The sequence below is a fragment of the Dermacentor andersoni genome, chromosome 9, assembly GCF_023375885.2.
Source record: "Dermacentor andersoni chromosome 9, qqDerAnde1_hic_scaffold, whole genome shotgun sequence".
Classification (NCBI taxonomy): Eukaryota; Metazoa; Arthropoda; class Arachnida; order Ixodida; family Ixodidae; genus Dermacentor; species Dermacentor andersoni.
The window spans coordinates 705323-731530 of NC_092822.1; the positions used below are offsets into that span (position 1 = coordinate 705323).

At 47.9% G+C, this 26208-nt stretch overlaps 2 protein-coding genes across 4 annotated transcripts in view; one reads left to right on the top strand and one right to left on the bottom strand.

The window, feature by feature from the left end:
* The first annotated feature begins 14917 nt into the window (after positions 1-14917).
* On the top strand, positions 14918-16322 carry bisc (TM2 domain-containing protein 1 biscotti). Its single transcript, XM_050174623.3, has one exon. The coding sequence runs from the start codon at positions 15205-15207 to the stop codon at positions 15751-15753; it is 549 nt and encodes a 182-aa protein (XP_050030580.1). The 5' UTR covers positions 14918-15204; the 3' UTR covers positions 15754-16322.
* Positions 16323-18299: 1977 nt separating this feature from the next.
* Grip163 (gamma-tubulin complex component 6) overlaps positions 18300-26208 on the bottom strand; it is a 478650-nt gene continuing 470741 nt past the window's right edge. For 2 of the 3 annotated variants that reach the window (XM_055068412.2, XM_072284402.1), the window contains 3 exons: positions 25545-25741; positions 22556-22586; positions 18300-18535 (listed from right to left, as the gene is read on the bottom strand). In XM_055068412.2, the coding sequence (XP_054924387.1) occupies positions 18448-18535; positions 22556-22586; positions 25545-25741 (316 nt within the window). In that variant the 3' untranslated portion in view covers positions 18300-18447. The remainder of the gene's footprint in view (positions 18536-22555; positions 22587-25544; positions 25742-26208) is intronic. The other variant, XM_050174613.3, reaches the window with a different exon arrangement.

The following is a 26208-nucleotide window of genomic DNA, read 5'->3' on the forward strand; positions in this document are numbered from 1 at the left end:
CTGCATGCCGCTAAACAAGTAGTTAGGCCTGCGTTGTAGTAGCGGCCATCTGTCCCTTTTAGTAACTGGTAATAACTGATGCAATGCATATGAGCTCGCACGTACGTGCGAATCGCGCAGCGCGAGCTCGTGCGCTACTCGCTTGATGTAGCTTTTAATGACAACGCTCGAAAATCGATCTGCTGTAATCAATACTATCTTGCTGCGCTGCCTCAACATGCTGGCTTGAGGTCAAGTATGAGCACATTTAACTCTCTAACCTGTGTTGCTCGTAGTGGGGTAGCGAATTATCACCGAATCAACCCGGCCATTTGTGGTCATTTGCACACACCTGGGCACTTCACTACTTCGCACCGGTCGAATTGTTAATTGTCGCTGTGGCCGGGTTTCGAATCGTGAATCACCAGCCATGCCTGCTGCTATGTCGGTCTGCCGTCGGGACTGTAGGTGCAAAAGACCGAATTTTAGAACGCAGATCTATATTCAAGCAAGCTTCAAGACAGGTGAAGCAGTCAGCATGGCGCGAAGTTTCGCTTACCCAGCGCGACGAACTGCACTTATACAGCGCGCCCGACGCTCCGCTTCGTGAGGCCTCAATTGAAGGGAAACGATAGAATCGGATGTTGGGATTCAGGCCTTCTTGTTCATGGGAGCCCACGACGCATCAGTATCGACGGTGACGCTATTTCGATGTTGAGCTAGGTCCCTCCGGATCGGCGTCGCCGATTCCTTCTGCTTCCAGCATTACGTCCCACGGCACACGGAGAGTCCGTTTTCGTTAAACTATAGGCTGCGACCAGCTCGCAGCGCGGTCGACGTGGTCTGTGAGAAGTGACGAGCCTTTTCGCACTCGCAACAGGGCAGAAAAAAATGCGAATCGACGCAAAACTCGGCCTAGATACGTGCTTCGCCACAGCCAGGGCTCAATACGACCCAAGCTGGTACGACCCAGATGTCGTTTCCCGCGCCGCCACCAGGCGCCGCTACTATACCTCAAGCTCCAGCGCAAGACGCCCATATGACTCTGCCTAGGCCATGGTGGTCATAGAGTTTCCTACAAGAATTACATGGTGGCCTAGGCCAACGCCTCCTTTACTAGATGCCTGCCGCGTGAGCCGAGAAGCTGGTTCCTGCCACTCTCCTCTTTACTCTTCCCGACCCGGGTTAAAGCCCCTCAATCTCCCAAAGTAGCGCCATTCGCTTCCCTCCTCCTCCGCTCGGCGCGGCCTCGACGGTGGCGCCGCCGATGGTGGGCCTGCCGTAGCAGACGACGGCTAACACGCTACGGGACAAAATCCGCAGAAAAGTTCGTTCGAGCCCTGCGGAGCAGTTTTTTCAATCGAGATCTTTCTTCGTCAGTCGGTAAGTGGCCTTTAGAATTTCGTGTTGGAATTGCGGAAGAAATAGAGAAAATGACCATTATTCAAGGCGTATTTAAGGCGTAAAGCGCGCGACGTTGAGAGTTCGTGTTGCTGAAACACGAGGCAAGCACGCGGTGTACTCAAACACGCGCGTAATTACCAAAGTTTCAAGTGTTGACAGCGTGAAAGTATGTGTACGTGGTTTCGTAGGTTCATTCACGTACCTGCAGGACACTTTTGTTCGGTCGGCGCGTAAGAGATTCCGGCTGTGTTCGGTCAGCAATGCCTGGCAACAGGGCCGTTTTTTCATTGCGGGGTGCTTTGGTAATCGTGACGATATATTGTTTTTTTTTACAAGTACTGCTCCAGGAGGGCACATGTAATGGCTAACGGAGGCCTCTGAAGAGCACGTAACATTACACTAATGCAGGCGTCGCAGGGAGTGTTCGCATACAAAATTGGCTGTCCGCGATCTTATACCCCCTTGGCATGCACAGGCTTCGGCGAGCCCCATCCAGCGCTGGTTCTAGCTTTGGTGTTCCCGTTGCCGCTTTGGCGCCCTGGAGGCGCCGTCAATAATACGAAATAATGACGAGTTGCTACACCAGTAAATAAAATTTTTTGAAGAAATACAATCGCGCCGAGGCGCCAACTTCTAAAGCAGCGCTAGCGCGCCCGCGCGAGTATTATGAAACGCCAACGAGGAATTTACCGGCCCACGTACGACTCTACGATCAAAGTGCACGTTAAACATCCCCAGGCGAGCTAGATAAAGTTATCCGGAGCCATCCACTACGACCTCCATCCTAGCTTTAGTCGCTTCGGAACGTTAAAAACATTAATCACCACAAACCAAATCAATACATGCGGGCGTACATTCGAAGCTAAAAGACTGCATCGTAAGTCATAGTGAGCCTTGCAATAGCGTCGAGAATGTGCTAACTTCTGGTGGAGCTCAAAACACACCCTGAATAAAGTCGCTTTTATGTCACAGGCCAGCTGCAGATGCGTGCATTTCACCGCAAGACGATACTACATGAAACAAAGAGAGCACATTCGAAAAAAGAAAGTCAAAGAACGCCTAAAAACCACGCAGAGCATGAACACCCACTTTTTCGAAGCGGAAGGCGTGAACTAGGCTCAAAATAAGGGGTTGTGAGTAGCCGTGGCCCTTACTTCACTAAGCCGTGCGTTCTTTGCCACTTCATCGAAGTCAGCCCGCCCGATCCTGCAATCCACACTTCTTATTGCGTTGCGCCCGCCGGACGGCAAAGCAAAGCTTTTTGCCCTCGCTGTGTCTGTTGCGGCAACCGAAGGCGCAGCAGCATGGCATCGCAATTAAGTTCTCGGCCCTGCACATTCCCTTACGCTAACGCACTCCGTCAGTCCGCCTGCCGTACTTTCGTCGCGCAGGCCCAACAATGGAGGTCGGCGCGCGCTAGAAAGAAAAAATATACAAAAGCGCGGCGCCTGCTTCGCGCTGGAAAGAAAAAAAATATACAAAAGCGCGGCGCCCGCTTCCACGTGACACAGATTGGCCAATGGGGGAGCGGAGGAGGCTGGGGCGACAGGAAGCGTGGAGGAGGACGTGCCAGGGTGAGCGTCCTCGATCACCCGCACCGGTGCGCACCGGGGCGCCTTGGTGCGCACTTTTATCCTCGATCAACCGCACCGGTGCGCACCGACCATCCTCGATCACCGGAAGCGCACCGTGCTGGAGCGGTTTTCGGTTGCCCCGTCTCGCACCGAGAAAATCGGCGGTGCGCCGGGGTGCAATCCCAGCAAGCAATGCGGGACGCGCGCTCGCACTGCCGACTGCAGAGCGCGGACGCTCTGGCCCGATAGCTGCGGTTGCAACGGAGTTCACGGAGTTAGCTAATGGAGATGTCGGCAATGAGAAAGGAAGCGCTGCTAGTTGCCGCAATCGATGAGCTTTTTGCAAGTTCGTTTGACAGCGAAGACGACATGCTGATCGACCTCGTCCAAAAACAATGTGGTGAAGAGCGGCCGAAAGTGGACAGGTTCGTTGAACGGGTCGTCAGGAACGGGTCGTCAGGATTAATGATAAAATGTATTGGTGTTTGCTTGCAACCAGGTATGTCGGAGCACGCAGTTTGTCAAGGTTCGAGCGCTTGCCGCAGATGCTCAGCACCTGCAAACAACAAAATGTGCGCGCGCGCGTTTTCGCGCACGTCTTGCGCGCCAGGGGCAAAGTAGCGCTGCATGCAAGCACCCTGCAATGGGTGCAGTTTTGTCCTCGATGTTGACCCTCCGCAGTGCGCCACCACGGCGGTGCAAGGCGCACCATTCTGGTTTCGGGGCAACCCCGGGGCGAGGTGATCGAGGACGCTATAAGAATGGCGCTACTTTTGAAAAATTGAGGGGCTTTAACCCGGGTCGGCTGCGAGCGCTAGCTGCGGTGGCCGCTGCAAACCTAAATCACGTAGCCCTGCCTCCGAGATTTTAGCAGCGTCTGTTTTTGATCTCGGAGGCAGGACCCGCGGTCGCTCGTCAAGCCATTGGTCGAGCGCGCGCCAGCCTAGTAATCGTCACTTCCTCCGCAACAGGAAGTGTTTCGGCTGCGAGCGCCGTCTCTCCGGGACTACCCTGAACTACGGGAACCTCCGCTCCAATGGGAAGACTAGTGACGCGGCAGGCATCTAGTAAAGGAGGCATTGCCTAGGCACTACCGAGTGCGTAGAGTTTTCTCGAGAAAGTCTATGGACAAGAACGGCACCGAGAGCGGCGCTGCTGCGCCGGCGTTGAGAGCGCCGCATGCGAAGCAAAATTCTATTAGCGGGTGGTACCCCTCTCCCATTTCTCGTTCGCACCGCCTTGATTGCCTCCTGCACTGCGCGTGTTTGGGCACGTTTCGTGCCGCGCGCGGTGTGTGCCTACGTGTGTGCGCGTGGACATTTCATTCGAAGGGCGATGTACAGTCTGTTTCACATTTAGGGGAAAACTCGGGGCGCATTGCATCGCGATGCGGCGGGCGCTTGAGGCAGGCGGTGGCAGCAGCTCGCGCAGGTGCTCGAGGGGCGGGATCTTGAACGGCGTCGTCTGCTACGGCGGCGCGCGCTGGCCGCATTGTCGGGAAACGTTCTACTGCCAGTTGCAGGGCGCCGATCTCATCGTTACTGCGTGAAATGATCCGGTATTCTTTACTAAGCGTTGTGCGACGCCCACTGATACGCCTCGAAAGTAAGTTCATCGCTGCAGGGCAGTCATATACGACGTACTGATTCCATACATTCTTGACGGCCCGTTTCTGGAAGGCGACTATACATTCTAACGCGATAGGTCGCCGATCCACACTGCTCGTGTTGTGCAAGAAATGCTGGAAGAGTGCGCAGTCACTCTCTTGGAGTGGCCGCCTCAATCCCCGGGCGCCAACATCATTTAATATGTCTGGGGCTCGTTGAAAGTATCGCTGGCGCACCACCCCCTCTATCAGTCGCCCGAGGATAGGCTTCGATCCACCATCGTCAGCGACTGAGACGTGCTGCGAATGAACACATCCCTGATCAAGTCATTCAGCACTTCACTGCCTTCCAAGATGAGCGCTGTCATCGCTGCCGCTGGGGACATGACGAGATACTAACTGAAGTTCCGAGCGTGACATGTCCAATTCCCCGCCGGCGGGCAGGGTCTGTCTGGTGTAGTGAATGATTGTCGAGAAAAATCACTTCCAGCTCATTGTCTTAATCTAAAACATTCCTTTAATCGTATCCGTTTGTTTCATCGTGTTCGACCCCCATAGTTATTGTTGAGTGCTTCGTTTTCCTTTCGAATCAAACAAAGACTGAGCACGTTGCGCGCACATCTTGGTGCGTCTTGTCGCTGCTTATTACGGTAGCACACACAGTGAAGAAATATACGTGCACGCACTCAGTACCCCGGCCGTTCGAAAGAACAAACGAAGCATGCTGTCAAAAGAAGTTTGTGGAACTCCATTATCGCCAATGAAGGCTCCGAGTTTGGCGACGCACAACGTTTAGTAAAGAATATCAGCTCAGTTCCCGCAGTACCGATAAAGTCGGTGCGCTGCCCCTGACAGTAGCACGCTTCCCGACATTGCGGCCAGCGCGCGCCGCCGTAGCAGACGACGCAGGTCACGACTCCGCCCCTAGAGCGTCTGCGCCTGCTCGAGCTGCTGCCGCCGCACGACTCCATTGCTTGCCGCAACGCGATGCAATACGTTCCGAGTTTTCCCCTAAGTGTGAGACAGACTGTACACGCTTCTATTTGCCTTCAAGAAGATCGATACGCTTGACGATTATTTTTATGGCTGCAATGCGGCGAAAGGGCAGCGTCTGCTTAATTAGGTAAGTGACGCTGAGCAGGTAATTGGAAACGACATCGTATATGCCGCCGGAAAAATCGTCAGCACACGATGCGGCACACACATACGGCACAAACGAGCTAAAGTCATTTTTGCAGTTTCTCACAATATGTTTGCTACAAATCCGTGTTGTCTCTGATGGCGACAACGGACTTCCATCGACACTGTGCGGACATAAACAATATATATCGCTCCATACCACAAGTAAGACATGCGCACACAACTTTAACTAGTACGTCCCCTACAATATGGAATAGAGGCACGAATGTAGACAGCTTGGCCACTTTTTAACAGTGCTCAAGAGACGGAAGTTGAAAGTATTAGTAATCATTCCTGCTTCAGCAATGCCGGCGCGACCAAGACGCGGGCGTGTATCGTCCAGTAACTTGATCGATCGATGCAGTGGTGAAGCGGGAATGAACTCCGGTCATGTTCAATGCATCGTGTACATATTAAATTTCTCGGCACGCGTGAACTTCGGCCACTGCTAGCGCACACAACAGAAGTGGTTTCCATTCTTGGGCAGCGCACACACAAACGAAACACGAGAAAGAAGACAGGACAAGCACTCGTCGAACTTAGTTTTTATATGAATAAAACGATTATGTACCGAGTAATTATTAAATTCATGTGGGTTACATATAGAAACCGCCCTGCACTCAGGAGTGATCAATGAACGAGCTCGCTTCGTTTGCCAGTTGTTTACTTCGCTCGGCGCACCGCAGTAATCCATGTCTGTCGTCTGCTTTTTTCGTAGCATTTTCTTGTGAATCGGCAGAATTTCACTGGTGGCATCAACCCTTTCATGTTTACATTGATGTCGTGACAGTTAACAACGCAATAATAATTTCCGGTCATCCGAAAAGGCGCCGTCGCAAACAAGGGACGTTTCGCGCGCAGCGCGAACTGAACGCGAGCGCGACCGCTCGGCGGCGGAAACCTACACCCGTTGGAGATGAAATCGTTCCGCCAGGGGAGAAACGAGCGCTGGCGTCTAGGATGAAACTTGGCGTGCGGTCGTCCATGACCGAGAGGTTTCCTAGGGCGTGTGTTGTAGGCGTACGCAATGCCGCGCGCGTAGTGGGCGGCACTGACGCCCGATTTGGCGACCGCTGTGTCGGACAGACTGTCTCGCACCTGCGGCGCTCGTCATTCGAGCGTCGTCAGGCAGTAGTGGCGGCTCAATGGCTTTCTCGCACCTTACGGCGATGTACCTTGTAAATAATATCACAGATATTTCTGTGGGAGCAGTAGCGACCGTAGTAGAGCCCGGATCGCATATATTGAAAAATGTCGTGGGGCGCGATAGTGCTGAACTAGAGTGACTATTCTAGCTGAACTTAGCGTCAATTGGCGGCTGGACGTAATTATGTTTATTCAATCGTGTTTTTTACTAATTGTAACAACGTGTCATTATTTCGCATTATTGACGGCGCCTCCAGGACACCAAAGCGGCAACGGGGGCACCAAAGCTAGAACCTGCGCGAACAGGTCCGTGGGTTGGAGCTCGCCAAGGCCTGATCCGGACAGCCAATTTTTTTATGCGAACACCCCCTGGCACGCTTCGGCCTCCGCGGCCCCAACCCACGGACTGCCCTGCTTCCAGCTTTGATCCACCCGCAACCCCTTCGGTGCCCTACAGAGATCCTGCGCCGCCTGCTTTATTATAATCTCAGGTGCTCTCCTGAGGCCTCAATTTGCCGGTTACATGTGCATTCCTGGAGCAGTGCTTGTAAAACATATAATCTATCGTCGCGACGAAAAAAGCGACCCGCGACTTATACAACACCAGTCAGAACCTTGTCCTTTCAGACACAGCGATCACCTAATGAGGCGGCCGTGCCCAGTGCCTCACCGCGCGGGCAGCCAGCGGCGGAGCGTAAACTCGACCGCTGGTCTAGAGGCAGTGCCCTCCATACATAGAGTTTCTATGCCATAGTTCTATGGATCATTCCCATGTTAACTCTATGTCCCATGTAGTTTGAGGCATAGAGTTTCCTACAAGAATTACTATGGTTTTGAGGCATAGAGTTTCATACAATAAGTATAATTAGTGTAGGAAACTCTATGGGTTGAGGCAACGCTCAGGAAAACCCCCTGTAGACACTATAGCGCCACATTTTCCTCTAGCGTATTTGTTTATAGCGTCCTCGATCACCTTGCCCCGGGGTTGCCGCGAAACCAGAATGGTGCGCTTTGCACCGCCGTGATGGCGCACTGCGGAGGGTCAACATAAAGCCCCTCAATTTTTCAAAAGTAGCGCCATTCTTAGATCTTTCCGCCACCCCACTCACCCTGGCGCCTCCTCCTCCACGCTTCCTGTCGCCCCAGCCTCCTCCGCTCCCCCATTGGTCAAGCTGTGTCACGTGGAAGCAGGCGCCGCGCTTTTGTATATTTTTTCTTTCCAGCGCGGAGCAGGCGCCGCGCTTTTGTATATTTTTTTCTTTCCAGCGCGCGCCGACCTCCATTGTTGGGCCTGCGCGACGAAAGTACGGCAGGCGGACTGACGGAGTGCGTTAGCGTAAAAGAATGTTTAGGGCGGAGAACTTAATTGCGATGCCATGCTGCTACGCCTTCGGTTGCCGCAACAGACACAGCGAGGGCAAAAAGCTTTTTGCTTTACCGTCCGGCGGGCGCAACGCAAAAAGAAGTGTGGATTCGCAGGATCGGGCGGGCTGACTTCGAGGAAGTGGCAAAGAACGCACGGCTTAGCGAAGTAAGGGCCACGGCTACTCACAACCTCTTATTTCGAGCCTAGTTCACGCCTTCCGCTTCGAAAAAGTGTGTGTTCATGCTCTGCGTGGTTTTCAGCGCGTTGTATGACTTTTTTTTTTTTCGAATGTGCTCTCTTTATTTCATGTACTTTCGTCTTGCGGTGAAATGCACGCATCTGCAGCTGGCCTGTGACATAAAAGCGACTTTATTCAGGGTGTGTTTTGAGCTCCACCAGAAGTTGGCACATTCTCGACGCTTTTGCAAGGCTCAATATGACTTACGATGCAGTCTTTTAGCTTCGAATGTACGCCCGCATGTATTGATTTGGTTTGTGGTGATTAACGTTTTTAACGTTAAGAAGCGACTAAAGCTAGGATGGAGGTCGTAGTGGATGGCTCCGGATAACTTTATCTAGCTCGCCTGGGGATGTTTAACGTGCACGTTGATCGTAGAGTCTTACGTGGGCCGGTAAATTCCTCGTTGGCGTTTCATAATACTCGCGCGGGCGCGCTAGCGCTGCTTTAGAAGTTGGCGCCTCGGCGCGATTGTATTTCTTCAATAAATTTTATTTACTAGTTGTAACGCCTTGTCATTATTTCGTATTATTGACGGCGCCTCCAGGGCACCAAAGCGGCAACGGGAACACCAAAGCTAGAACCAGGGCTGGATGGGGTTCGCCGAAGCCTGTGCATGCCAAGGGGGAATAAGATCGCGGACAGCCAATTTTGTATGCGAACACTCCCTGCGACGCCTGCATTATTGTAATGTCACGTGCTCTTCAGAGGCCTCCGTTAGCTATTACATGTGCCCTCCTGGAGCAGTACTTGTAAAAAAAATATATATCGTCACGATTACTATCCACCATACGATTACCAAAGCACCCCGCAATGAAAAAAAAACGGCCCTGTTGCCAGGCATTGCTGACCGCACAGAGCCATTCCGGCTGTGAGCGGTCAGCAATCTCTCACGCGCCGGCCGAACGAAAGTATCCTGCAGGTACATAAATGAACCTACGAAACCACGTACACATACTTTCACGCTGTCAACACCTGAAACTTTACTAATTACGCGCGTATTTGAGTACACCGCATGCTTGCGTCGTGTTTCAGCAACACAAACTCTCAACGTCGCGCGCTTTACGCCTTAAATACGCCTTGAATAATGGTCCTTTTTTCTATTTCTTCCGCAATTCCAACACGAAATTCTAAAGGCCAGTTACCGACTGACGAAGAAAGATCTCGATTGAAAAAACTGCTCCGCAGGGCTCGAACGAACTTTTCTGCGGATTTCCTCCCGTAGCGTGTTAGCCGTCGTCTGCTACGGCAGGCCCACCACCGGCGGCGCCACCGTCGAGGCCGCGCCGAGCGGAGGAGGAGGGAAGTGAATGGCGCTACTTTGGGAGATTGAGGGGCTTTAGGTCAACATCGAGGACAAAACTGCACCCCGTGCAGGGTGCTTGCATGCAGCGCTACTTTGCGCAAGACATGCGCGAACACGCACGCGCGCAAATGTTATTGTTTGCAGGTGCTGAGCATCTGCGGCAAGCGCTCGAACCTTGTCAAACTGCGTGCTCCGACATACCTGGTTGCAAGCAAACACCAATGGATTTTATAATTAATCCTGACGACCAGTTCAACGAACCTGTCCACTTTCGACCGCTCTTCACCACATTGTTTTTGGACGAGGTCGATCAGCATGCCGTCTTCGCTGTCAGACGAACTTGAAAAAAGCTCATCGATTGCGGCAATTAGCAGCGCTTCCTTTCTCATTGTCGACATCTCTAACTCCGTCAACTCAGTTGCAACCGCAGCTATCGGGCCAGAGCATCCGCGGTTCTGCAGTCGGTCGTGCGCGCGCGCGTCTATGCGCGCGTCCCGCAGTGCTTGCTGGGATTGCACCCCGGCGCACCGCTGATTTTTTCGGTGCGAGACGGGGCCATAGAGTTTCTCACTATAATGTAGTGAGAAACTCTATGGACGGGGCAATGGAAAACCCATGGAGGAAGGAAACTGAGGAGAGGCCCTACCCCCTCGACTTGGCTTTGTTTGGGCTATGAGTGGCACCTTAATCCACGCTCCAGAGGTGACTCTCATAGAGTAGAAACAAATCTTGAAGGCTATGTTTTAGCTGGCTGAACCAGCAGCGCGGCTGTGCGTGTGTGCGCGAAATGACCCCCCCCCCCCCCCCTTCCTCAGTGCATCGTTCTTTGAGCCGATGATTTTATTCTTGACGCACTTAAATTTACACCGCGCTTCACCGTGCTAACATTTACTCCAGCAATGTTTTCTCATCTTTGTCTTATGGCGACACCCGGGCATCGGGATGAACCTGGGAGTGGAGGATGTTTCACAGTACACTGTACTAACATGGTTTTGCTGAGAAACGGAGAGCAATATGGTTGGGCGATCGAGGCGCCGACATGAAAGAAGGTACGTAAGCACGGGTAGATGACACGCTCCAGTGTGCAAGGCGAAGGCATCTGTTTGAGGTATCGCGCTGGGCACAGTTTTCGACCTAGTCCGCGTTTCTCACGGTAAGCTCTTTACAGCCATTTTCCTTTGCGTGCGAAATGAACTTTAACGCGACAGGCGTTAAGGGCCCCATGTCGCAGAAAATCCGGCGTCGACGCCGTTGTCCGTGTGAGAAAATTGATCCCGAACCACGTAGGCCCTTCGGCTGGCGTATATGCATTACTGAAATAATCGATTTTCTCAAAGTAAAACGCGTCAGAAAATTCGTAAAGTACGACTTACACTCAACCTACAGACATGGTAGCGTCGAATTGTAATTTGAATATACGAGAAAACATGTTTGTTACGCGGAACCTCGAACACGTACCCCTTTTCCAGCTGCCATTCGACGTCTTATAGGGGGCGATGGTTTGGGCTAGTTGGTTTTCCGTGAGACTGAGTGGTGCAGCTCGAAGCAGGACAGGGGACACAGGAAAAAAACGAGGACAAGCGGCTGCCGAACAGGAGCGGCGCGCCCCGCTCAGTTCCATGCAGCACCATCCGGATGGCACTCGCCTCCGCAGCAACGGCAGCGCCTGCCGTGCGAGTGGAAAAGAAAAGAACCAGAAAGCTCGCCTTCGTGCACATTATTCGCCTCCAGCGTTTGCAGGTAAACATTATGGTTGCATACGCTGCATTTGCCGGGAAGCGTGAGAAGCAGTCAGGGATCTTTGAATGCTATCACATTCCACTCTTAAATCTTAATGTTAAAGAGCTGAGAAGCAATTTTCATGGTACCTATATTTTAATGCAATGGAAAGTTAGAGTGTGTAATCAAGAAGTGGCAACGCGGAAAACGCCGTGGAACATTTTTTATCAGAATTTTTTTATATGCAGTGAAGATGTAGTCTTTCACTGGCAACGTGCTCAAAGCCATGCTCAAAACCATAGAGTTTATCACTATAAATATGCTCAAAGCGGTGGTAGGTGAGCGCGATAATGATTATACGCCGGCATTAGTGGGAGGCAGACGACAGTGCGGCCGTAATTGTGACAAAGTATTTTGTCTAGCAATTCAATTGTTACGTGTTTTCATTGTTTCCGGCCCAAGTGCTTTGGTATTTAAACGTCAAAGCGAAACCAATCGGATTGAAAACGAAACGACGATTTTACGCGTGATACGCAGTTCAGCGTGTTGCCGTAGCCCTGCGTGCGCTTCTGACTTCCGAAGCATAGAATAAAGCGCAAGTGTCTAATATTATAGCAACTGCAATTTTAAGCACTAATTATGTTGTACTTTATAACAGCCGACTTACTTACAGTAATCTCATAGACTACATCGGAAGTACCAAGGTTTTATTGTCAGGCGCCTGGCCTCTTACTGGCCATTGAGATTTTCTTTGCCAGTTTAAAATTATAATCCCTACTTCAATCCCGAAGAGCGTGCCTGTTTCTATCACCATAAATCATGATCAGTTCATTTCCATCAACGTCTCACAACACTTTCTGGCCAGTTGTCCTCCAAGCGCCCTCCAAGTTTTTTGTTTGTGCTTCCACCGACATTCATTTCGATAGGTTCTTCCTCAGCAGCGATACGCTGGAAGTTGAGTTTTCGGGGCCAACAGAAAAGTGTTCTGTGTGCAAGCATCATGTAGCTATTGTAGATGCCAAGGGTCGACCGTCACGGCATCACGGACATTTTTTTACGACGGGTTGTACAAACAGGGATTATCGTAGTCGAATGTGAAAATGTATATACAGATAAAACTGAAAATAACAATGGCTATATTTGGCTACAAATTCGTTTTGCTCTTTTTTGTGTTTGGCTACATTTGGGCTACAGTTTCTTTAGCGTTGGGCTACGCCGCGTTGTCCGACCTGGCAACACTGCGGGCAAGTGCAGCTGGTAGAGGCAGCATTTGCAGAGCCAGTGGGTAGCGAAATGGACAACAATGACAACAGCAGGACAGAATTAGAGGAAGAGTGCAGAAGGATGACAAGTAAGGAATGGGACAGAATTGAACACAAGGTCCCCGTGGGAACAGCGACAGGACCTGATGGCATACCTATGAAATTGATAAGCATATTAGGTCAGAAAAGTAAATTAAAATTACAACAACTTATTGAACAAATAGTAGTAGGGGGAGATGTTCCACAGGACTGGAAATCAAGCAGAATGATATTAGTTTACAAAGGTAAGGGATGCAAGGACAACATTAAATCCTACAGGCCAATAACTATCACATCAGTCATATACAGAGTAGCAATGCAGGTGGTGAAAAAGAGAATGGAGGAATGGGCAGAACGTGAAGAGATCTTGGGAGAACTGCAGAATGGATTTAGAAGGAACAGAAGGCTAGATGATAATTTATTTGTTATAACACGTACAGTGCATAGAGATAGCGACAGCCAGGCAGAAACCGCTATGGATAGCTTTTTTACAGAGGAGCCTATGATAATGTAAACCGAGAAAAGTTATGGAGCCAGTTGAGGGAATATGGTCTAGATAGAAAGATGATTGAGTTCCTACAACAAGTTTATACAGATAATGAGGTAGAGATAACATGGGAGGGGGAAACTACAAAGCCAGCTAAAATAAGAAGAGGTCTCAGGCAGGGCTGTCCATTGTCGCCTCTTCTTTTTATGATTTACATGAGCCAAATGGAAAAGAGACTAGAACAGAGCACAATAGGAACTGACATAAGCTATATGCTGGAAGGGCAGAAGGTAGCTCAAGTACTAGCCGGACTGATGTATGCAGATGATATTGTACTGCTTGCTGACACCCGAGTAGGGCTACAGGAACTAATGAGCATATGTGGAGAGGAGGGAGAAAAATTGGAGAGAAGTCTGGGATAATAGTATACAATGAAGAAAGGGGGGAACCATTGGAAATACAAAGCACTAAGATTGATCATGTTGAAAAATACAAGTATTTGGGCATATATGGCTAAACGAGGGCAAAAAGTACTTGGAAGAACAGGAAAAAATTATGATTGAAAAAGTGAAAAGGAACTCAGCTGTAATGAAACACAAGGCACTTTGGAACTATATAATAGGTACGAGGTGGTTAGGGGCGTATGGAAAGGGGTTATGGTACCTGGCCTCACATTCGGAAATTCAGTACTGTGCATGAAATCGGAAGTTCAGGCATGCATGGAAACGAGACAGAGAAGTGTAGGCAGGTTGGGTTAGGAGCACACGGGAACACCCCTAATGAGGGAGTGCAGGGGGACATGGGATGGACGTCATTCGAAGGTAGAAAGGCATTAAGTAAACTAAAATTTGAACAGAGACTCCCAGCACTGGAGGAAAAAAGGTGGGCAGGAAAAGTGTACAAATATCTGTACATGAAAAGTTTGAACACAAAGTGGACACTCAGAACGAGGAAGCTGAGGAATAGATACCTAGAGCCGAGGGAGGGGGTCCAACGTGGTTCTAGTGTGGGAAAGGAGGTGAAGGAGACGGAAAGAAAAATGTGGGAAGAAAGAATGCCCGGAAAGCCAGCGCTATCAATGTATAGGTCACAAAAACAGGAGATTAAGAGAGAGCTCTTATTTGATAACTCGCGGGGCAGCTCACTATTATTCGAAGCTAGGACGGGGGTTTTTAGAACGAAAACATACAGGGCTAAATTTGAAGACGTGGACCTTCGGTGCACATGCAGCTTGCGGAGCCGAAATGGAGACCACTGAGCATATAGTGCTGAGATGCACAGACCTTCGCCCGACTCTGGCAGAGGGAACAGTGGCAGATATGGAAGGGGCAATAGGTTTTCCCGGGGAACGAGGGCAAATAGACGAGATAAGAGTGGCAGTAACGAAGGGGAGGCTAGAGGATTGGTGGAGGAAGTCAAGGGATAGATAATACCATAAATCGGGGAGATAATGTTTCCTCTACTGTTTCAGATAGTTATATTGGGGGGAGGAGGGGAGTGAAAACTAGGTTAAGGAAAAAAGGATATAAAGAAAGAAAAAAAAGAATAATAATAAAATAGGAGGGGTGCAAAAGGTTAGGTGGCGCCAGCCGCCGCCCGTTACAAAGGGTATAGCCGCCATCCATCCATCCATTCATCCATGGTTCTTCATTCTATGGCTAAAGTCCCTAACACCAAAATGACCAAACTCTAACCTATGCCTAAAACCAAAGGACATTTGCGGCTGTGCGCCAATGCCAGTATATTGTACTGTTCTTTCGCGAAAAATTTTTTGCTGGACTATGTGAACTGTCTGATAGCATAAAGAAATGTGAAGCCACACACGCTGCTCCAGGGTCATCGGGTGTGCTGTGCAATGAAACTTCTTTCAGAGAGACTCTGTGGGACGGCTTCAGGGCGATGCTGACGTTAGCGGCAGCGTTTACTTTGCTAATAAGCATCGCCGTAAACTGCGCAGCTCTAGGTACCTACGAAGCCAATTGCAGTACGCTCCTGATGGGCCAGTACTTGTGTGCGGCACCCGAGATCGATCCGGCCACGCAGCAGCCCAAGACATGCGGCCCCGACAACCGAGCCCGTATTATGTGCACCGCGGCCGATGGTATAATCTGCAAGAACGGCACCGGCACCGGCCGGGACACCTTCGAGAAGGAAATTCCGTGCCGCTACACTAACGGCTACTCTTTCGAGACAGCACTAGTGCTTTCCGTATTCCTCGGCATGTTCGGCGTGGATCGCTTTTACTTGGGCTACCCTGCCGTCGGCCTTGCGAAGTTCTGCACGCTCGGGTTCATGTTCCTCGGCCAGCTCGTGGACATTATTCTCATCTCTATGCAGGTTGTTGGCCCCGCCGACGGGTCGCATTATGTTATCAGTTACTTCGGCCCCTGCCTGCGATTTCTGGAGATCGACAATGACACTTACGTTTTGCCGCAAGACGATTGGTGATGCAGCAAGAGCTCCCTCGTTCGCAGATTGCATGCCAAGGCGAAGGGCTAAGATATAGCCATTTCCTTGACCTGTGTTTTGAAATAAACACCCTGAATACATCAGATAAGTTCATCAGCCTTGCGTATGCCTTGCACTGGTCTGCGATGCAGAAAACAATTTCACATGTAAATTGCACTACAGTGTTCTTGCAGAAGAGCAATGGAACTACGAAATTCTGTAATAAGGTTGCACTGCAATAAAATTCACTTAACTACAGTGATAATATAGGGAGTGTCAGATTTTGCACACCCAAAGGGCCTAGAATGGGGTTTGGGATTTTTTATACATAAAGTCGCACTTAAGGAAGAATGGTGCAAACGAAGAGGGACGAGCTAGAAAACACAGATGAGTGCAAACTAGCAACAATGGCTTATTTTGACAAACACGCTAAATATATACCCTGGCATAAACATGTGTAGCATCTTAAAGATTAGTGGTTAAATAATTTCTAGTTCGTGCAGACTTGCCAATGGCTTTTGCCACGCACGTCAACAGACTTATGAATAAAGAATGCTTCAGCAATCTCCCTCGCTGTCCTATCTTTGCGTCCTGACAGCACCTTGGTTTCTTTTAGCAACAGTTTGCACTTGCATTATTTGCAATGCAAGCAATCATTAGATGACGGTTGCCCTTTCAAAGAAGCTCTGTGCTCCATTAATCCGTTATTCAAACACTGTCCTGTTTGGCCAATGTGCTACTTCCCGTAAGACAGGGGAATGTGATACACTACACCCTTTCCACAGTCAACCAACCTGTCACGGTGTTTGACATCATAATCACCCCACTTCTGTGTATATAGCGACTTCATTGTCATGCATGAAGGTACTTTTTATGAGAAGGAGATACAGGATGTGAATAAGAACCTAAGAAAAGCAATGGATAGAGCGGCTGACCTGAAAAAGAAAGCTGAGTAAACTATGTGCGGCTGTGAAAAATGAGAAGGGAAATTCGCTCAGACCCTTCTTTACTGTTAAAACACAAAGTAGGCAATCCCTTTCGGGTAATAGTATCTCCCTAATACTTTCATATTTCTGCTTATTGAATAATGTGTTAAGTACCTCAAAACCCGCTGTTTCCTTAAATGCAATGCTGTGCTATGCACACATTTACATGGATAAAGAGCCCATTTTAAGGTTGGCCACTTGAAAACATTTTTCTTTGCTCAAACATAAGGGTGAAGCCTGACACTACGTGACAGCCATGTTCGTGCAAGTTTTTTATTTTATTTTTATTTTTGTCTTTTTGCCAGTAATGGCACAACATTCTTGCACAAATTAGTGTCAGTTTTCTGCAGAAATTGGTGCCAACAAAAAATTAAAAGTTAAGATATATTAACATTAATGCTTGTGGCCCAACTATAAAAATAAAGGATGTCCTGCCTTAAAGCAATTGCAATCCACACGTCACTGGTAATAGGCTAAAGAGACTGCCTGCATTTGTGGGCCCGAAAATGGCACATAAAATATTAAAAACAACAGGAATGCATACCGAAACTTTGTATAGTTGCAAAATGTGAAGAGATTATAACATTGGTAGCATTGCAAGCACGGACCTATTTGAAAAAAAATTAGAAAATTTTTTTAACCCTTTGAGAGTCAATGACATAAATACACGGTGCCGCGAACAAGTCGAAAAATAATTGATGCCGTATATTTACGGCGCCGTCTGTACATTCAAAAAGTGCGCCAATTTCCTAACTTTTTATTTTCTGTCACGTGCTGCCACTATGTGGAAATACAGGAATTTCTTTCGCGCGCCTCCCTCTCTTGGTATTCGTTGCATGGTTTGTTTTAGCGCTAGTTTTCTCCGGTGCATCTATATACTACCGCTCGTGCAATGGCGCGTGGGCGGGCAGGCGGCGGTTTGGGTTTTGTTCCGCGGACGGTTTCGGCTTCTTGCGCTTGCAAAACTGATGACTATCTCATTACTAATCGCTCAAAGGGCGACCGCCTCTTTTTCGCTTGTTTAGTTTTCACAGGGGTGCACACACGAAGGATGCCACCATGCATGCATTTCCGTTGCTTTTTTTTTTTTGACACTCGCGAAAACTAATTGCCTCTGGTTGACGATAAGATGCAGATTAGTGGAAGGTTGTCACACGTTGTGCTTTTTTGACGGGGCAACAACCACACAGTTTTCTTGAGTGCGCGCACCCACGCAGTTCGATTACGCTATGGATATACATTTTAGATATTAGTGTAAGAGCAGGAACGTTTAAAGTCTTGCGAAATATCCTTGTGTGCGCATTTTCAAGGCCTTGAACTATGTGTATAAAAATGCATCAAATTTTTTATCTTTAAGTTTATTTCCTTTTTTATTGTTGTTATTCATGAATGAAGAGTACATATATACCAACGCAAAATATTTTTTTCGAAATAGGTCCCTAAGAAAAATTGGAATCTGCAATGAAAAAAAAAATCGACTCTGGGCGGTCGCATATGGAGAAAAAGAAAAAACGACCCTCGAAGGGTTAATGCTGAGACAAAATTATGCGTAACAAAAGATAATGGACGAGAATACACAGTTTTATTGCATATACACACTCTCCCAAATTGTATGGCATAGCAAAGTTCTGGGTGCAGTTTGGCACTTTTTCAGAAGAGATCAGGCGAGAACTCCTTCCCTACGATGCTCAGTGAGCGAGTGCCTTGCTCAGGCCACTGGAATGCACTGAAGTCGAGCACCTCTGAGAGCTTGAGACAGTTCGTCGGGTACTGCGACATGTGAAGGCTCCTTGATGCTGAAAAATAAAGACCAGTACAAATCAAGTGCTGCTCTTGCACAATATTCTGCAGATCAATTACAGAACAGTGGTCCCAACATTCATAAGCGGTATGTTGATTGAATAACAAGAATAAATGTGTCGACATGTTTATTTAGTGTTTGGTCTTTTCACACACTCTGCACATGTGCTGTCACTGCTCAAGGTCATGCATGAAAGGGCATGAACGTTACCACTGTTGTGCAATCGCTACAGAGTACTCCTTCCCCTCTACAAGTTGTCTTTCCTTCGTTGACCATTCAAGCTAGGGTTGCTAAAGAAGTGTGTGCCCCTGGTCCCCCCGCGGTTGTCAATAGCCAGGTTAGGTGTTGTAAAGGACGCAAGGCTCGGCCTTAGCTTTTCCTGGTGTGCCAACCTTTATCAGTCCCACATGACGCTGTTTACTTAGGAGGTCTACCATGGCTATGCATGATCCATACCTGCCAACTCTCCCAAATTTTTTTTAAACTTTACGAATTAGGAATCATTTCACAATTTTACGAAAAATAAGTTATTTTCATGAAAAGGTTCCCTCTGTAGGTTCCTGAACCCTCCATTGGAAGTATGTTTCGATGCATGCAAGGTGAAAGAATGTAAGAGGGCTACTTGCTTCGATCAAGAAATGTTCCTGTACCAGTCATGAAAAAGGTCACTGTGATCTAAAGCAATGTGTGGCTTTTCACTATTTGCTGTACCAAGTTTGTTGTTGCTTGTGTGCTTTATCAAAAGTTAAATGATCTCTTATAAAGTGTGCATGTGTGCATGCAAAGGCATGTGCTCAGGGCAAGCTTTAAATAAAAAGGTGCGTGCTATCCGCCCCTCACTCTTTCGTGAGTGCGATTTTCCAAATATTAAAGCTCACAGGTTGGCAGGTATGGTGATCCCTGTCTAATAGTGGTGGCAGCCATCTTTGACAGGGACAGAAACTGCAAATGGCATGTTCAACACATGCTGCCAGCCACGTGCGCCACTGTCCGCTGGCATGCAGCAATAGCTGGTACCCCAACAACTGTTCAGATGGCAACTTTCCTCCCTGCGCTGGTATAACAACGAAAGGGTCAGTTCAGGCAGTGTATAATGCTGCTTCTCTTCATTTTCTTACGGTCATCTTTTATGGTTCAAATGGCTCTTTACGTGATGCTGTTTGACTGCGGATGAAATTGTGATTGCAGGTCACAAACTGCCGGAAGATGTCCGAAACAAATTGTCGTCAGCTGTTCAACACTATTGTGCATGGCAACCCTGTCATGAGTGTGGTGGATTGTGTGCATCTTGTGAGAATATGAGAATACAAAAAGATGACGGGTGGTTAGTGCAAAAGGAAAACGAAACTATCTGAGAAGATGGATGCCATGTGAATTGTGAAAGGAGAGGAAGAAGAAGGGAGAGGCAACTGCGCTGATGCATCCTTGGTGTGGTGCGCACGCTTCTTCAGCTGTTTTCTGGGGATGTCGAAGGGCAGCATTTGGGACCTGGGTTGGAGGAGGGTTGACCGAAAGACGAATGATAATAGCTTCGGCAAAGCCCTGGCTACGTGACAGTGCACCATGACCTCTGGCAATGGTCCTTACCATGAGCTATCTAGTGCCACGGAAGCTTGGGCCATGACAGCAGCACTCTTTTCAGCTTAAAAATTGTATGTACAGGTGCAAGCATTCAAAGGTACCGCGTTCCGACAATGCTCTTAGCAGCGTGCCAAATCACATGGCGGCGCTGCGCCTCTGACCACATTGCTCTGACCCCACCACAGAGGAAAAGCTTAGGAGAGGCCCCTCAATACCACGCGCGAGGTTCCGTGCAAAGTCCAAGGGCGATATCACCGTTGCCGCGCGTCCTTCGCTGTATGTGCAAGTGAAAGCTTGTGAAAAGAGCTGACATTTGCGGCTCAATCTCGCCCATGCGAAAGAGACAGAGCGGGAAGGAAGTGGGCCGTCTTCTGTTGTGTGCGAAGCACCAGGGGGTGGGGGGTGATAGAGGGGGGCGGCGCTCGACTCCAGCTGCAACTGTGCATGTGGCAGCTGCCTGCAGTCGCGCGGCCGTATCTGGAGAGTGATCTGCATTGGGGGCAGAGTCTAGGTGTGTTGGCGGCTTGTAGCCTTGTGCGTGCTGTGTGTTCTCGGCGCTTGCTTTTCGTTGAAGCTATAGACAGCACGAATGTCACCTCGCTTGCTGCTACTGCTGCATTTCCTCACGGCAGCACTCTGACAGTGGGTTTCTGCGATCATCGAGTGAGATGTGTTCATGTTTGCTTGTGCACGCTCGGCACCATTCTTGTTAATTTAGTTAGTACGCCTATGTTCACAAGTTTATACGGCCGATAAAACTGCTATGCTCGCTTCGTATAGGTGTCCGCTAATTTGCTATTGCAATCGATGCTTTGCCTTTCGAGCGAAACTGCGCCTTTCTTTTACAATGACGAGTCTAAACCGAGATGTCCCAATGGAAAGGTTGTCAGAGACAGTGTGCCACATCCGATTCTGTACAAGATGGACCCTGAATACAAGGATGTGAAGGCAACACCCAGTACCTCATCCTTATCTTTTGCATGCGGCGACTCTGTAACAGTAGCGAGCATACCAACGTGATTATGATCGGTGGCAATGACTTCGTCATCTTCAGAAGAAATGACGTGTTAAGAATGCAGGACGAAGAAAGTAAACGCAGTGCTGACCTGTCAGCAGATGAAGGAAAAAGCACGCGAGCATGCAGAAGGAAGCAACGGCGGAGGCCCAGTCTGGCCTCGGCAACTCCGCTGTGGCAATCTTTGATGGCATTAAGGGAGCTTAGGCGGCAGAGGTCATTAACGCCATCCATCAAGCTGGAGGGAAAACAAATCCGCTTCCCTCCCACCCCTCCTCCCAACTGCGCTCCCTTTGCTCTGTAACTCCCTCACCTTCGATGGTCTCCGCACGTGCTCGCCTCCGCGCCGACCTCGGGCTAGCTTAGCCCGCTCCCTGAAGTTTCATTTTCTGCCATTATAGGAAAGCGAGCGTTGCCCAGCACGGGCAGTTTCGTGGTCCTTGCTCACTGTGTGCCTGCGCACCGTGATATTTCACGACTCCCACTGTTTGTGTGTCGTGCTATGGTGCACGAGTACTTCAAGAACAACTCATCCTTTTAATTAGAACCAATTTTTGGGCCCCTTCGAGTTCGAATTATGAAGATTCGACTATGAAATTCTACGCTTGACACAGTAAACTCGTGAACTACTTTTTTACAGAATGGTGGCGCCACCATCCCGTTAAACAGGTTCTGCGTTAGAGGCCAGATATGTACAAAAAATTGCCTTGAACTTGGCAACAAAGCTTCGCTTTAATATACTTTGTAAACACCAATGTGCTTTTGATTATTATCAATAATTTTATGAATTTACAAGCAAGTTTTTACAAGTCGCACAAGAAGCACTTACATGCAATTGGTGCAGCTGTACCACCCCTGGGTATGTGCCCTTTCATTGAAAATTATGTTTCACAGCAAGTACCGACTAGGCCAAGAGCAAGTTAGTTGTTCTTTGCTTGAGGCAGAGATGATAGACATACATCGTATCGGCAATGTATGTGCCTATGCGTATGTGTTATCACCATTTTTGTTGTGTATTCGTCAGGTGTCAATGCAGCACACACAAAATCCGATCCGCAAGAACCCAGCAAGAAGCTAAACAAAGGGGCAGCAGTAATAATTAGCATAAGAAGTGACTGGCATGACTTTTCAAGCCTTGAAGCACGATGCTTGAATACTTGCACATATGCGAAACAAGTCCAGTAAGCTTGCAGAGTGCGCTTCTTGACCTATGACAGGATGACCAGAAAATGCCTGTTGCAACGACTATGCAAACACATGGCACTAGCAGACAACAGTGAAGATGGTGCACTTTCATCTGGGCTCCTTGGAAAGCTGTCGCTATGGGCCCACGTGACTTTCTGAAATGGTTTATTGGCTGGAGCAAACATGGGAGTAGAGACAGGCAGTGTAAAGGTGATGCAGACCAAAAGTGCGCACCTGGGAGCTCCCATAGCGTCCGAGAGCCAAGCTGCAACATTCCACAATGTGTGCAGGTGTTTTTTTTTTGTTTTGCAGCAGCAGCAGTCCGTGAGCAGAAGAGAGAAATAAGACAGCAAAGTAAGAAAACAAAGAGCAAGTGTCAAAGACGTAAACAACAAACCAATAAAGCAGTCTGTGTTGCCAGAAAAACTGAAACAAGCTTGCAAGACATGGGCACAACAGCTGGCATGTCAGCAGCAGCTATATTTGTGTGTGGGCATGATGAGGACAATTTGCTCATAACTGTTGTTCATGTAATATAATTCATGCACAAAGCAACTATCAATGCCAGGCTGAGAGAAAGTGTTTGGATGGTATGAAACAGTGCTCCTAGTGCACATGTACAATCAAAATTTGATTATGTACCATACATGTACCCTATCAGCTACACAGCAAGATAAAAGCACACTGCAATATTTTGTGATCATGGAACCAGATGAGCTGTGGTTGTTTCTGTTACAACATTACTTACCCTATCCTTGTGTTAATGTGGTGCATTTAGAAGTACTACATGGCTTCAAGTTGTCTTTGCCTTATGCCGAAAACTTGACACTGTCAGCAAGTGGTTGAATATTATTGCTAAGCTATGCAGTGTTAGCATGCTGCTGTGCCAGTGAAGGACGGACCAATCCGACCAAACTATACCCACACTGCAGTGATTAAAGTGCAGAGGTCATAAAACCTAGCTTACTTACAATGGCCGAGACCCACACTTTTGTACAACCCAACATACCTCTCTTCAGAAGAGCTACAACCTGGTTACCTGATAATGCATTCCAGTGTAACGGGCAGTTGTGGGCAACTAGTTGCTAATTCAAATAAATCAGCTAAACCACGGTACGACTCACAGGGAGGCAAGACTATGTTTGCAGCCCAACTACAGTGCACATGTGACTTTGTAGCAGCTCAAAGTGCAGCAGATTATGTGTCAGACAATGCCTCCACTTGGCTTCATCAGTGCCATATCAGTGCTGATAAGGCAATACTGCAGCTGAGTGTAGTGCCACCAGTCTATGGCCACTTGATAACAATTGGTTTACTTGTGGTCCAGCCTCCTTCAGTCCTCGACTAGAAAGGGTATGCTTTGTAATCAGATCGTGGCTTTTGCAGGTAAAACCCTAGAATTTATATTAATTAATTTTATTTATTTATTTACTTACTTTTTTATTTGCAAATACTGCAGGCAGCAGTGCTGCCCAAACAGGAGAGGGTTACAAAAGGTGAGCTCAGAAAGAAGGCTTAAAGTTATTAACATTAGTACATTCAACAACACAAGCAGGCAGGCGGTTCCATTGTTCGATTGTGTAGGGAAAAATGTTATTTTTGGAATTGTTTAGTTCTGGCATAATATGGCCTTATTGGCCCCTTGTATAGTTTAATCTTGATGATATTTGTGGAGCAGAAAGTGAGTATGATTCACGTGGCAATGCTGTTTTGTTGTGATAAAGTAAGTACAAGAATTTCAACCTGGTAATCTGCCTGCGTAACTGGAACGGCTCTAACTTATGTTGCCTTAGCATATCAGCAACAGATGAATGTTTTTGATTATCAGATGAGATAAACCTGGCAGCATGATGTTGGATACGCTCCACTTGTTCGATGTTTTTGGCATGGTACGAATCTCACACCACCGACGAGTATTCTAGGACTGGTCGAATCGTAGTGCGATATGCTTCAAGTTTTACGCTTGATGGAGACCCTTTTAATTTCCTGCGTAGGTAGCATAATTTCTTGAATGCTTTCAAGCATATATCGTTTATATGCATATCCCATTTAAGATTGGCAGTAATTGTTAGACCTAGGTACTTAATGGATGTAGCAGGATTTATGCATTGATCGCCAATTTTGTAAACGTATTGTAAGGGATGTATTTTAGTTGCAATTGTCATTGATGCAATTTTTGAAAAATTGATTTTCATCGCCCTTTGTTCGCACCAGTCCGCGAGTTTAGATAAATTAGTATTCAGCACTTGCTGGCAGGAAGAATTCTTAATGACAGAGTAAATAACGCAGTCATCGCAAACAACTTCTCAGTGATACCTTCATCAACATTTTGAGCAATATAATTGATATATATGAGAAACAATAGGGGCCCGAGCACTGACCCCTGTGGTACACCGGACAGAACCTGTAAGCACACTGAACCAATTCCACCACATTCTACAAATTGTCTGCGATTCTGTAGATATACTTGTAACCAATTGACAAGATTGTCTGGCATCCCAATTTCATTTAGTTTTTCAATAAGCAAGCTGTGGGGTACACAATCAAATGCCTTTGATAAATCCAGGAAAATTTGCATCTATTTGTTTGCTTATCAATGGCCAGGTAAAAGTCATGAATTACTGATAGCAGCTGTGTTGTAGTCAACACATTCTTAAGGAAACCATTCTGAAATTCCCAAAGAAGTTGGTGTATTCAAGATGGTTGGATACGTGTGGGCTATTATGTACTCAAGCAACTTGCAACACGTGCATATAAGCGAGATAGGTAGGTAATTTCCAGCATTAAACTTTTCACCTGACTTAAATACAGGCACTATTCTGGCAACTAACCAATCACTCGGCAGGCAACTTTGATCAAGTGAGGCATTGAAAATGATATGAAGGTATGAATCTTGTTCCTTAGCCAATGTCACAAATTTGGTGAGCTTCAGATGACGAACACGGGTCAAGGCGCCACGTCTCAGACCTGTACAACATAAAATACCATGCAGTGTTTCCTTGGTGGCTCTGCATCTGTTGCAGTTCTGTCCCTCTGACTTTACCCAGGTGAGCAGCCAACTCACTATCAGTAGAATTACATTACACAGGATCCATCATGCTGCCTAACTACATGTAGCATCCTCAAGATAGTGAAGACAGCACACGCAACTGTAACTGACAACCCCTTAGAATGCACCCTTTTATTTTATGGCAGCCTCACTTTCAGTGACTGTGCTTCTTACCTGTCTGCAGTGTGGCCACAGTTTTCTGAAACTTGGTGTGGGCAGCTACAAACTTGGCAAAAGATGGATGGCTCAGCTGAACACCATCCTGAATGCACCATGAGTACTCTGCAAGCTCAGCTTGGAAGAAAAGCACCGTGTTGAGCGCTTCGTGCAGTAACTTGCGGACAGGTACCGCCCTACGTCCCAGAAGCAATCTGTACAAAAGAGGCAAGAGAGACAGCAGAACATGTAAACTAGGAATGACCCCTTGAAAGTGGCTTGTTGCATGAAGTTGCTGATTTGAGCTGGTTTCTACTGGTTCAATGTTTGTCCAATACATATGAATCAAAATTCAAGGACAATTCAAGCATTTCAAGGATGCCAAAGGCCAAACTGAAGGAGGGGGAAACAAACCTTGTTCATACACATAACATAGTAAAATCTCCTTCTTAGCTGAAATGTTTTGCAGCTAAGCAGCTGTAGAATTGGACACATGCATTACGCTCCTCAGGTCATCTTTCTAAGTTAACTTTTCAATTGCAATGATGTTAATTGCCCTCTGATATATTGATGAATTGCCCTCTGACTTGCAAGAATCACGCATGTTGTTTTCCACAAAAAATGCTGTTACCGTTTCTGATACAGAACAGCCACATATTTCCTCTCTCCGTATTGTGGATGA

Bases quoted from the DNA above. Each gene is read 5' to 3' on its own strand.
- bisc (XM_050174623.3), top strand. From the start codon at position 15,205: ATGCTGACGTTAGCGGCAGCGTTTACTTTGCTAATAAGCATCGCCGTA.